The sequence below is a fragment of the Cynoglossus semilaevis genome, chromosome 19 (assembly GCF_000523025.1).
Source record: "Cynoglossus semilaevis isolate Cse_v1.0 chromosome 19, Cse_v1.0, whole genome shotgun sequence".
NCBI classification, from domain to species: Eukaryota; Metazoa; Chordata; class Actinopteri; order Pleuronectiformes; family Cynoglossidae; genus Cynoglossus; species Cynoglossus semilaevis.
In genome coordinates, this window is record NC_024325.1 from 14,314,822 (window position 1) to 14,328,243 (window position 13,422).

Genomic DNA, 13,422 nt, shown 5'->3' on the forward strand with positions numbered 1-13,422 from the left:
ATTGCTCGTTAACAGTTATCATGAAAATCCAGCTCAAAAATAAACACCCCACTCTGTCGTGTGAAGAACTTGTCTTGTGTGGGAGTTGAAGTTAACACCGGGATATAACTTGTCTTCCTCCCCTACATTTCTTATGACATATTGGTTCTGCTGGGACTTGATGAAGCAGAGACCCCCCGACCCCCTTCCTCTCCCCCAAACACACACACACGCCTACAATTTTTCTGCAGGGCTGGAAAGTTAACAAGGACTTTGTCATCACAGTAGACACCGGGGCGTGGAGAACAAGTCTGAGTGCGGAGCCTGGGGATGTAATTACAGCCTGGATCCTGAGTGTGGTTGGAGGGAGGTGAATGTGGAGGACAGATAGTGTAGTTTATGGCTTTCTCAGGCCCTGTCCTCCTTAGACCGCTGAGCAGATCTGCACATGACTGAGAAGAGACTTGGAGGAAGAACACTGACTTTGGGTTTACAAGTTTGAACATCTTTCACTTAAGGGTTAGGGCTGAAATTTGATGGCCAATAATAAAATACCTGCAATTAGCCTTTTACTAAATTATGCTGTGTGTTTAGACGTAGATGGAAAATATGTGAGGAAAGTAGCTGTGATTTTATGAATAAAGTTTTTCTTTCCAGTTTGTATTTCAGCTTTTAAACTCACCCAGGAATTAGCCCTGACCCTTCACACACTTCCTATCCATAACCTTTCACATGTACACTGTGTGAAGCCTTTATCAGTACGGGTTCATTACACTAGAGCAGTAGTAAACGTTTGATTATTCCACATGTCAAAATCATTACGAGGATCCTCAACAATGCAGTTATAACATACAGTAACACCGTGCATTATAGAGTAACAGGTATAGGTCTAGCAAAACAAACACCGTGCATTATACAGTAACAGGTATAGGTCTAGCAAAACAATGTGCACACAACCTTCCTCTGTGTTCGTTACATAACACACAGGTTCAGGGTCTGATCAGCTGTGACAGCTGCAGCGCTGCAGAGTTTCAAATGTGACCTTCCAGATTCTTCTAAAGGAGGAAATAAAGTGATTAAAGTGTTTCAGCAAAGTGGAATTTCACCAGTAAAGAGCTTGTTATTCCCATGAGGAATGACACAGAGCAGATGCCGTCGGTCTTTCCTTCACTCTGCGGAGTGTAGAAATTGTCTTTGTAGATAATTGGACAAACGAGTTGTTGTTTAATTTTGTGTGAGTTGTATGAGATGCTCAGACGACCAGACCAGGAGTTATTTTGTCCTCAAAGGCTAATACCGTGGATTTTCTTAACGAACTGCACTTAAGGTTTTTTTTTCTCTCTTTTCTCTTTTGGTTTTTATTTTGGCTTCATTGATTTTGGTGCATAGGACGTTCAAAGGTCTGATGACCTGTGTCGGTTGTTCCATTGAATTTGCATAAGCCAAATGATGAATTCTAATATACCGTATTTGTTAATTTCACACTGGCACTGGTGCAACTAATACTCCAGAGCGACTTATATATGAATTTCCTATATCAGAGAAAACGTTTCTCTCATTCTCAGAGTTGGCCTGGTGAGGAAATAATGACAAAGACAGGGTCGGCAGCAGAAACCAACAAGAGACCACCAGACCAAGGAGTTCTGCATTCAAAAAGTCGAATGTGAGCTCCAGAGTTTGATCCAAATTGACGAGAGGAAAAAAAGAAAAACATAGATGTTCTTTCTTTGAGTCAGTCAAAAGAGATCACCAGGCATCACTAATCAATCGTCCTATACATCCATCAGTACTGTGTCCACGTACTGTTCATGCACAGTGCATTAAACAGATGTTCATTCACGTGTCCCGACCACAGGCTGTCACCACAGCGTTGACGATCTCCATGTCTGGAGTTCAGAGGATCCTGCGACCCAGACGTGGAAAAGCAATGACTCCATTCACATGTGAGTGTGACTCAAGACTCGTGCACATGTGCAGAGGTCAGCGAGGCACCTGAGCTGAATCGGTTCCTGTGATGACGATGGGGGAACAACTTGAAATCATCGACCTTGAGGGGATGTTGATCTTTGCCAGATGATTATGGTGACATTTAGTTTGTTCCTTGTGGAGCAAAAACCACGCATTCATTCATCACTTTTGCTGTTGTGTGTTGTTGTTGAAGTAAAAGTTAACAAACTGCTGATGATGCAATTCACTCCAGGGGTCTGACTGGAGCCCTCAGAGCTTTGACTGTTTAGAGGTGTTTATGATTTCAGTTAGGATTGCAACATGAAAATCTCACAGCCGGGAGTGGATCTGTTCTCCAGGTCGTCAGTCAGGAATCAGCTGAGGTTTTGAACGGAACTGTACAGCGAAGAAAGAGGCTGCATCTTGAAATTTTCTATTAACAGTTTACGTATCGTCTTCTTTTACACAAATTCTTCGCGTCCTCCGTCACTACATCCATAAACAATCCACACCAGTAGTGATGGATTTAGCAGGATGTAGCAACATGCGTTCCCGGGACAGTGAAGGCACCACTCGCATTGTTTACGCTCTTACTCAATAGAATTTTGGGAACGCATTTGTTATATTGCGCAGCACTCTTTAAATACAATCCATGTTTTTTAATGAAGAAGAGCAGATTCAAAACAGGTTTAATTTGTGACTTGGTCATGTGGAGATGTGGGATGACTCAAAGTTATTTCATAGTTAAACAGGATGTTAAATTGAATTTAATTGAGCGTTGTGCATGCACTTTAATTAAAATTAAAAAGAAAACCTGACACAAATTAAGTATGAAAAAAAATATAAATCAAAGGGTGTTTTCTTGATGTCAGTCTGTTATGAACGTTTACCCGGCCTGTAATTGAAAAGTTAAAAGATACTTTTTACAAGTACACATAAAGTAGTACAGGACCTCACCCAGTACAAATGTCGCAAAGAGAGACCCTTTGATTTCCCTCATGTGGACAAAGAATTTCTTTTGCTCTCTGAAAAAAGAAAAGTTAATGACTACGTTGCGAGGCAGCGGCCTTTCATGTTCAGAGAGTTTTTTCTCCTCATCTGTTATCTGCAGTACTTTGCTATGACACACTGAGACCTTTAACTCTAACAGCCGTGGTGTTACCAACAAAGAGGTATTTCCAACCTAAAATAGATGATCTTCTTGTTCTGTTTTGAGCCATCCAAACCTGTCTGGTCCAGATATGAGCTCTATGTGGGCCATGTTTTTGTGGCTATGATGTTGACCAAAGATTTAGATACTGAGATAAAATGTCCTATCAATATTGTGGCATTATTAGGTCATCTGTGAGAATCGTTATCATTTTTTTTCTCCAGTAATAAAACAAATTCGATAACGCAATGTGAGTCTTAATATGTTTTTACTGCAGTTTTGGGGGGAAAAAAAGGGCTACATATATATCGATATCGGACATTACAGGTTAGGACAATATCGGCATATCGGATTACTTAAAATCACTTATGGAGTCCTAATATGTTTTTACTGCAGTTTTGAGGAAAAATTGGCTGCATATATATCGATATCGGACATTACGGGTTAGGACAATATCGGCATATCGGATTTTGGCAAAAAGTTAATATCAAACGACCCTAATAAAATGTAGAAATTACTTTGAGAAGGACATTAGAAAACTCAGGCCTTGGATCTTGGACAGGAAAGAAAACTCTTCCCAAGAGTATTGGATGAGTAGACGCAGTACTGTAGTACCCAACTTCCCCTGCAGTGGTCTAACAGTGGGAACCAGAGAGACCAATGACAGCCTGATATGGTGATGATGATGGCCGTTCTTCTGATGAGCTGTGCTGTTTCCCCACTCTGCCTGTAAAAGTAGGGATTTATGTTTTTTTTTTTTATTTAGGAGAGCCAACCTTTTTATCAAACAGAAAATGAAAAAAATGTTCTGCATTTATTTGTTTTGATTAGCCTTTTAGACCTTAGCCTTTTCAGGGTTTCAGTGTTGATTGTATAAGGTGTCAGAGACCCCAGAGTTAAGACGTCTCAGAGTTTCCACTCGCTCATTATCCTGTCCAGACCCTTACTGAAAAATGAAAATGGATTATGCAGATTGCAACAAAAATAACCGCTGTAATAGCACAATGGTAGCTTTTATTTGTACAGGCTACGGCTGTTATGTAAGAGCTATGACATGACTGACCACAGTGGGCACCACTGAGGGTATTCTTTCCATTGGTTGTTTACTTTCCACTGTTAATTGATTTTGAAGCTTTTATTGCCCTTGAATCCGTCGCCATGTGATGCTGAGAGTCTCTGAGAACCCACCGTTCGATGGGGTATGTTGTTTCACAGCGATTCCACAGAATAACTAGAAATCACATGAAAAAAAAAAGAAAAGAAAATAGGCCACAAGAGCTGAAGGAGAGCTGTTTCTTGTAACATCTCTGCTGGATGTGGCACAGACAAACACTAGGTCAGACAAAGCCATCCTGAACTTTCAGTTTCCTGTTTACAATGTGTGTGTCCTCGTTATTGCAACACTTGTGGCTACAAACATTGAAAACTACTATTGCAGTACGGACACTGACACTGATAAAATACTGTGGATGGGCAAAAAAAATTTGGAACAGGCACCATGGTGGCCAGACATGTAAAAAAAAATATATTTTTTTTAAAAATACAGTCATAAATGTTTTGGATTAGTTATTAGGATAGATTATTTTTCTTCAGTTGTGTTAATAGTGGAGACCACACAATAGTTTCTCTTTGATCCTCACAATTGTGGAATCCAATTGTGGGCCAGGTCTGGTCCGTGAGCCACCAGTTTATGATCACTGCTTTAGAGTTTATGCAATTGACGATGACCTTTATATACTGTCAGTCTGCGGCTGACCAGCACTGCAGCTGCTGCGTCAACAGGAGGTAAGTGTTTCTCTCGCTCTCTCTCTCTGTATGTTTTTTTAAAGATGTTTTTGTTAAGTGAATAACACACCTTCATTTCTTATGAATAATAATAAAATAGAAATATATTATTGATATTGCGAATATCAACCACAGTTGCTCCCTGAGTAACAATGTTTTTAACTGAAAGAGCAGCCACTGTCTTGGACGTGCAGCAGGAAAAGGTTCATGCATCTGTACATTTTGCCTAATTAAAGAACTCACGTGGAGGCAACTTCTGACAAGTACACACGTACACATAGATAACAGCTTGTAGTCCTGGTATATATACACAGGGCACCAGGTGACACCAGTTAGACTAATGAACAAGACACAAATGAGTGTGATCACGCTGATAAGCACAGCAGAGACAGGCAGGAGAGAAGGGAAACAGACAGACCTCACATGAGTCTTAAGAGTTTATTTGACAATGACATGTCGTGGTATCGTTCAGCCGCACTAATCCTTTGCTGTCCTTAGTGTTCAAACCCTGTGTAAACATCACAATGACAGCGACATTTGGCTCAGTTAGCACTAATCACCAGCAGATAATGTTGTTTAACTGGAATGAACCCTGTTCTTCCCTCCTTTTAATCCAGAACGCACGCCCTTGGTTTACCTTACGCAACAACGGTCAAACTGTACAACAAAGGCTAAGGCTTTGATGGGACACCATTCCAAAGAGACGGGGCATTTATGAGACAAATGCTTTACGAATTAGCATTCTGAAACCATCAAAAGCAGAAAAATAACATTATTTAATGTTGAGGTTAATGTTAATGTTAAGGTTTTTTTCCCCATTATTCAATACAGCTCCTTGGCCCATTCATTATTTTTAGGCCAGTCAAATGATCTGAGGGCCCTTACGGTCACTGTCATTTCACTGAAGGGTGTTTGAGGCTAATCAATGTTTCTCTTCATCTCAGGAAAAATGACGCTGCGTCGTTTGTGCGGAATATTTCTGCTCCAGAGTTTATGTCAGAGTTTCTTTACACCTTGTGATGGGGGGAACATCCTGGTGCTTCCTCTTGAAGGTAGCCACTGGATCAACATGGAGGTCATGCTGGAGGGTCTTCACGGCAGAGGACACAACCTCACTGTGATGAGAGCGTCCACAAGCTGGTACATCAAAGAACGGCCCGACTTGTATACGTCAATCACAGTCGAGGTCAATGAAGATATAGAGGTGGTTTTTAGCTCGCTTATAAGTGAGCATGTTAGGGTATGTCATTATTGAAGCACCAGCACATCATGACCAAATTATCAAGTAAAAAAAAAATCAGATTTGTGAGATCTGTTTTTTTTCTGTTTTTCTTTTTTCCAGCTACAGAGAGAAGGTGGTTCAACAATTTCATTCCTAAAATTAACAATGTATTTTTTATCCATACAATCTCGTGCTCATTCACTCTTCGCAGATGGCCTTTCCAGAACCATCGAAGATAAAAATATGGTCAAACGATTGATAGATTCAAAATTTGATCTCGTACTCACTGATCCAGCTATAGGATCTGGACTTCTTTTGGCAAAGTATCTCAAACTGCCTGTAGTGCTTAATGTTCGATGGATCACCACTGGTGAGGGCCACTTTGCAATCGCTCCGTCTCCACTTTCTTATATCCCAGCGCTTGGATCTGGTTTAACAGACAAAATGACTCTTTTTCAAAGAATCAAGAACTTTTTTTTCCTCTGCCTCGCAATGTTTCCAGGGAAATTTATATCTGAGCCCATCTATGAAGCGGTATGTGAAAAATATATCGAAGGTGGATGTGATGTCACGTCACTACTTCAGGAAGCGGACATCTGGCTGTTCAGGTCAGATTTTGTGTTTGACTTCCCTCGACCCACAATGCCCAATGTGGTCTACATTGGTGGGTTTCAATGCAAACCAGCGAATCCTCTTCAACAAGAGCTGGAGGAGTTTGTTCAGAGTGCTGGAGAACATGGAGTGATCATCATGACCCTGGGAACCTTTGTTGATTCTTTACCGAAGGAGGTTGCAGAGGAAATTGCCAGTGTCTTTGCCAAGATGCCTCAGAAGGTCAGTGATTCAATCACACAAGCCAAAATCTGATGTTTATCGTTTTATGTTGTCTGTTCAAATAAAGTTCCTAACAAGAGCCGTTTTTACTCATCTGACCAGGTGATCTGGAGACACAAAGGGGAGCGCCCCTCTACTCTGGGCAACAACACACTGATTGTGGACTGGATGCCACAGAAGGACCTCCTGGGCCACCCACAGACCAAAGTCTTTGTAGCCCATGGGGGAACCAACGGAATCCAGGAGGCCATTTATTATGGAGTTCCTGTGCTGGGCATACCCTTGTTCTTTGACCAGTTTGACAACCTGGTACGTTTGCAGGCGAGAGGTGCTGGAAAGATCCTTCAGTTGGCCGACATCAATGGACACAATTTTGAAGTAGCTCTGAAGGAAGTGCTGCTTCAGGACAGCTACAGAGAGAACATGCAAAGACTTTCACGATTGCACAGAGATCAGCCAATAACTCCCATGGATAAGGCCATCTTCTGGGTGGAATATGTGATGCGTCATAAAGGAGCAGCACATCTGCGTACAGAGGCTTATAAGATGTCCTGGTTCTCGTACTACAGTGTAGATGTAGTATTATTTCTGCTGACTGTAGTAACTGTACTGCTGCTCTCTGTTATGGTGCTTCTTAGGTCACTGTGCTGCAGGAATAGAAGGAAACTCAAAGACAAACAACTTTGAATGAAGTGAAAGAAATGTTCAAAATATATATTTTAAAAAAATCTTCTTCTTTTTAAATATTGTAGTGTAAAAAGAGAAGTTATAAGAGACAAATAAAACTCTTAACAACTGGCTCAAGTTTCTATTATATTTTTCTCTTCTGACAAATAAGATTAGAACATCATTTATTATACAGTTACACACTAGTTATGACACATCTTATATATCTGGCTTCTACAGTTTTTTGGCATAGATCGCAAGCTAAGCTCGAAGAACCGAGTAGACGAACCTTAAATAAACTACCAGCATCTTCATGAGCAGTACAATAAATTGTAGAAAAGTGTGCAGAATACAAGTGCAGCAACTACACGTGACACAAACACGTGATGTCACACATGGAAAGAGTAATCTTGGCTGGAGTTTGAACCCTCCTGATGGAATGTCAGTATGTAGTTCAGCAGCACAACAGCAACAGCCATCCTGTTTGGTTAAGTACATTTCAGTATTTACTTTTTATAAACTGTATTTTTTGTCTTCAGTTTATGGCATGTATGCTTTTTCTGATATGTCCTACTTGATTTGTGTTTTGACCAATGTGTAAACTGTTGTGTTCCTTAAGAATTTTAAGATCGGGAGTAGTACAAATGTGTCTTAAAGGAAACAATTGTTTTTTTTTCTTTATTAGGAAGTCCAGGAACCATGCTGCAGTATCAATCCTGTGGAATATTTGCACTCCTATGTGTTTCTCTGATTTCATTCACGCCTTCTTGCGATGGAGGCAACATTCTGGTGTTTCCAGTAGATGGCAGCCACTGGATAAACATGAAGGTTCTCCTGGAGGAACTTCATGCCAGAGGACACAACCTGACTGTGATCAGAGCGTCCACCAGTTGGTATATTCCAGAAGAGTCTCCAATGTATAGCTCAATTACAATAAATATGACGGAGGACGAACGTTTTGAGGACTTTTTTGACGAGTTCCTTCGGGAGCAAATGAGGGTATGGAGTTACAGCATTAAAACATTGTATTATATGTTGATTTCTATGATTTAACAGATCCTTTCTTTTTTTTCTGATTGATTTCAGCTGCTCAAAGATGGGGGTTCAGCAATTTCCCATTTCAAAATAACCAAGTTTTTTCTCTCACTCCTCTATAATGTCCATTTAATCTGGACTCAATGCGCTGCTCAAATCTTTGATGATAAAAGTCTGATAGAAACTTTACTGGACTCTAAATATGATCTTGTTTTAACCGACCCTGCCATAGCTCCAGGTGTTCTACTTGCAAGGTATTTGAAACTGCCCGTTGTTCTGAATGTACGATGGATCCCCAGTGGTGAAGGACATTTAGCCATAGCCCCCACCCCAGCGTCCTACATCCCAGCTCCTGGTTCAGGTTTAACCGACAACATGACGTTCCTTCAGAGGACCAAGAACCTGTTTTTCTACGGCATCATACTGTTCCAACAGAGATTCATAGTGGGCCCTCACTATGATGTTGTCTGTCAGAAATATTTTGAGGGTGAATGTGACATTATCTCAGTACTTCAGGAAGCAGACATCTGGCTGTTCAGGTCAGATTTTGTTTTTGACTTCCCTCGACCCACGATGCCTAATATTGTCTACATCGGTGGGTTCCAATGTAGCCCAGCAGAACCTCTACCGTCAGACCTGGAGGAGTTTGTTCAGAGTGCTGGAGAACATGGAATGATCATCATGACTCTGGGAACTTTGGTTAATGCTTTGCCCAAAGAGGTTGCTGACACAATTGCCAGTATTTTTGCCAAGTTGCCACAGAAGGTAGGTGATTTTAAATTGTCGATATAATGGTTCAAGGTTTCTTTTTTCTTTATTTGTAATGGTATTATTTTACGCTCCATGTGTCCACACGGCTTTTGGGCAGACATTTATTACGGTAGGTATAAAACACACGTTGCAAGCAAGAATGTAAGGTTTAAATATAAACTTGAAGGAAAATATTCATGCAAAGCTAAGATCAGAGGTATTCATCAGTAAGCAGCATTTTGGTTGATTGTAGTTTCATTACCACAGCTGTAGTTTTCACAGTGAATGGTTAAACTTAGCTGCAAAAACAACAAACACATTTATTATGTGTCCTGTTACATTCATTTATGGTGTTCCTTTGTTTATCTCAACATTAAAAAACAACAAACACATTTTCTTATGTGTCCTGTTACATTCATTTATGGAGTTTATTTTCACAAAACACATTTTGCCATACCAGGCTTTACAACTTTTGTTAGAGGAAGTCAGGAGTGGCAAAGAAGTATGTAAATGTGGTGCAGAGCATGCACCGTTATACTGAAAAGGCAGTGACACAATGGTAGGGTGTCCAGCCAAGAGGTGAACATGATTATGTTCTCAAAGACTTGTAATAATTTATGGACAAAGAGGAAGCTAATCATTAGTATTATTTTACTGCAAGAGTAATTCCTTCTTAGTGATTTTTCACTGCATTTTCTGACCAGGTGATCTGGAGACACAAAGGGGAGCGCCCCTCTACTCTGGGCAACAACACACTGATTGTGGACTGGATGCCACAGAAGGACCTCCTGGGCCACCCACAGACCAAAGTCTTTGTAGCCCATGGGGGAACCAACGGAATCCAGGAGGCCATTTATTATGGAGTTCCTGTGCTGGGCATACCCTTGTTCTTTGACCAGTTTGACAACCTGGTACGTTTGCAGGCGAGAGGAGCTGGAAAGATCCTTCAGTTGGCCGACATCAATGGACACAATTTTGAAGTAGCTCTGAAGGAAGTGCTGCTTCAGGACAGCTACAGAGAGAACATGCAAAGACTTTCACGATTGCACAGAGATCAGCCAATAACTCCCATGGATAAGGCCATCTTCTGGGTGGAATATGTGATGCGTCATAAAGGAGCAGCACATCTGCGTACAGAGGCTTATAAGATGTCCTGGTTCTCGTACTACAGTGTAGATGTAGTATTATTTCTGCTGACTGTAGTAACTGTACTGCTGCTCTCTGTTATGGTGCTTCTTAGGTCACTGTGCTGCAGGAATAGAAGGAAACTCAAAGACAAACAAAATTGATTTTTTAAGATAAGATATCTGGGACTTCCTTGAATATAATCATTTTCAAAGCATATGTACGAAATGTCTTACAGGTACAAGTACAGTTGCTGTTGATCTAGTTTTTTCTCCACATTTCTTTCCAGTAAGAATTAGTTTCCTGAAAATGAGAGGACAAAATGTGATAAATTGGTGTGACAGTGATATACTTGGCATCGTCTCTGCAGATAATGCAACGTCCACCATGAGACCATCCTGTTTGTCAGTCTGTGGTCTTTGCTATGTTGATCAAATATCAGAAACACGTGCCTGCTCTACTGTAGGACACCAGAGGCAATCAAATATTGTAGGACAGCCGCGGGGAATCGAATGCACCGTTGTTCATATTCATGTCATGCATGTTATTTCATTGCCATCTCTATAAGTGTAAATGTGAATGGAAAGTTCCTTAATAAATGTAAAGAAGAAACAGAAACAGATACTTTGAAACAATCAGAGTCTGGAGGGAACGAGAAGTCTCCCTTTGAAAGAGCAGGAGCTCGTATGGTTCTGATTTATGAAATGGCAGCGGCGTCCTTTGGTGAGTGTGAGTTCAATCACATCAAGCCTTGTTATCCAGTGGTTTACTTTGCTAAAAGCTTAAGAGCGTAATGATGAGGTTGGCAAGTGCAAATAATTCTGGTGCAGAGGTGATTGGTTCAAGGCCTTGTTTGAGTTAAACAAAAGTGATCCGGGTCATGAATCCTCAGTATGTGGTCGATGGGACTGGAACTGTTTTTGGTTTTGTAGGGTCTTCTATTCTTTCTAATCTCCCTGTCCTTGTCCATCTGTTGGCCTGAACCTCCTTTTCTTTCCTCCCTGGTTTCCTTGGAAAATCCTTTTTTTAAAGCCTGGACTTCTGCAGGATGAGGTCACTGTACATGTTCTGTGTTAAAGACCAGCCAAGATCTGGTTTTGAACACAGGGAAAACAGATGCTGTCATGAGATTAGATACTTAGTTTTGAGCACTGTTGCGACAACCTTGGTTACACAGAAAGAAAGAAACTAAAGATGTACGACGATTATTCAAAAGTCTGTATGAAAGAAAAAGTCTTCAAACTGACATTGTTGTCACACTAAACAATACATAATTAAAATTAAGGATAAAATCAATTACCATTATTATTTAACATGAAAGAATTATTAACACAATTATTTATTCTAAATGTGAACTTAATTAAAAGGGAAAATAGTGTTGAAGTGTCAACATAGTTGCTATCAATGTGGAATAAATTGTGCGGAAAATAAAGATTCATTTAAAACAGCGACGTAACCTCTGTATATCAATTATATTTATAACCTGCTGAAATTTCCCAGGGCTGATTTTCATTATTTTTATGTTCAGTCATTCTGATAATGCAGACGACTGTAGAATGAGCTCATACTTGACTAAACTCTTAATTAATAAATCAAGACGCACATGAACAAAATCATCTGTTCAATTCTAGATCAACTGTGACTCCAGAATCTGAGTCATCCAGCACTTTTATTTAAGCAGATACCAGAGGGAGACCCCTTCATCCCCCGTCAAACTTTTTTTCATTTTATTTTTATTCATATTCAATCTTTCACATTCAATCATTTATCATGGCATTTTATTTATTTGTTCTTTTTTTATTCACATTTTTCCCCACTGCATGAGTAGGGCTTCAGAATCATTGCCCTTTGTGTCAATAATTAATCATTGTTCATGATTTTTCATTAAAAGTTTGATTCCTTTAAATCCATTTAAATATACATACATTAACCACTTAATCCTCAGTCTCAATTTGTCTGTATCACAAAGATCAGCATATGAGAAATATTTTACGTTTTTATGTTTTTTCTAATTATATATAAATTTAAATATTTTTTTATATTATATTGTTTTTTTCTGCCCTTTAATCTATTTAAAAAATATATTTTTTCAACTGGATGATTTTTGTCCTTTGTCACTGAGTGATGTGAAGTTTGCTGATGAACACGGCTGCAGGTGCGCTGGTGACGCAGGTGCTGCTGCTTAGTCATCATGCTCCCTATTTAAAGGAAGCTGCTCAGTGGAGAATGGGAAAGACTTTGTCCTCACATGTCACTGGAAAAATGAAGCTGTGGTTTTTTTTTGTTTTTTTTTTTTGGTGTGTGATGTTGTTCAAGTGTGTGAAGCAAAGAGCTTTAAAATGACCGTGTGTTGAGATTCAACAGATTCAACAAACAGTTCTGTTGAGAAGCCAAATATTTGCTGTTTGTTGAACTGTCATGATACCCACGAAAGCTACACGGTCCAAAGTGACTAACAAGTGGGGGTGGTGTCATTAGGAGGTCCCTCTGGGAATCAAACCCTAGGACTCTCTGCTCTTTGCTTGCAAGGCAGGCATGCTAACTGCAAAAATCAATAAGTCAAAGAAGTTAGCCAAAAGTTCTGCACTGGCCTTGGACAAATAAAATACTCTGAACCAAACAATCGCTTCATGTGGGACACGTGACACCTATAAAAGCTGCAGTGATTGGTCTGTGGGCTGGATTTTGAACAAGTCTGGTCTGTGGTCGACCAACGATGGTGATTAGGGAACGATATCGGCTCACACACCGGCGAACAACCACCGCAGTATTCGATATCCTGGCATCACTAGAGTCTAATTCTCATCACATTATGCTGTTACATTTCTGCTGCAGCATTATCAGCATGTGTGTGTGTGTGTGTGTGTGTGTGTGACTGGCATGGACAGCAGTGGACATTCAAAAACCCTCCCTTGACTGTGAGATGTCA

The 13,422-nt window shown here is 40.2% G+C and overlaps 2 protein-coding genes across 5 annotated transcripts; both read left to right on the forward strand.

Moving 5' to 3' along the window:
• Window positions 1–4,804: 4,804 nt before the first annotated feature.
• On the forward strand, window positions 4,805–11,925 carry LOC103395488 (UDP-glucuronosyltransferase 1-2-like). Of its 2 annotated transcripts, XM_025065730.1 has the most exons (5): window positions 4,842–4,861; window positions 5,806–6,101; window positions 6,204–6,917; window positions 7,020–7,598; window positions 10,652–11,925. In XM_025065730.1, exons 2-5 carry the CDS (start codon window positions 5,811–5,813, stop codon window positions 10,655–10,657), a joined length of 1,590 nt encoding a protein of 529 aa, XP_024921498.1. In that variant the 5' UTR covers window positions 4,842–4,861; window positions 5,806–5,810; the 3' UTR covers window positions 10,658–11,925. The 2 variants fall into 2 exon arrangements, with proteins under 2 accessions (XP_008331437.1, XP_024921498.1); XM_008333215.2 differs by lacking the exon at window positions 10,652–11,925 and having other exon boundaries at window positions 4,805–4,861; window positions 7,020–7,717.
• LOC103395487 (UDP-glucuronosyltransferase 2C1-like) lies at window positions 7,990–11,925 on the forward strand. Of its 3 annotated transcripts, none has more exons than XM_008333214.2 (4): window positions 7,990–8,070; window positions 8,269–8,582; window positions 8,670–9,383; window positions 10,073–10,657. In XM_008333214.2, the coding sequence occupies exons 2-4, from the start codon at window positions 8,283–8,285 to the stop codon at window positions 10,655–10,657; spliced, it is 1,599 nt and encodes a 532-aa protein (XP_008331436.1). In that variant the 5' UTR covers window positions 7,990–8,070; window positions 8,269–8,282. The 3 variants fall into 3 exon arrangements, with proteins under 3 accessions (XP_008331436.1, XP_024921497.1, XP_024921496.1); XM_025065729.1 differs by having other exon boundaries at window positions 8,055–8,582; window positions 8,670–8,679; window positions 8,851–9,383; window positions 10,073–11,925; XM_025065728.1 differs by having other exon boundaries at window positions 8,056–8,582; window positions 10,073–11,925.
• Window positions 11,926–13,422: the final 1,497 nt, after the last annotated feature.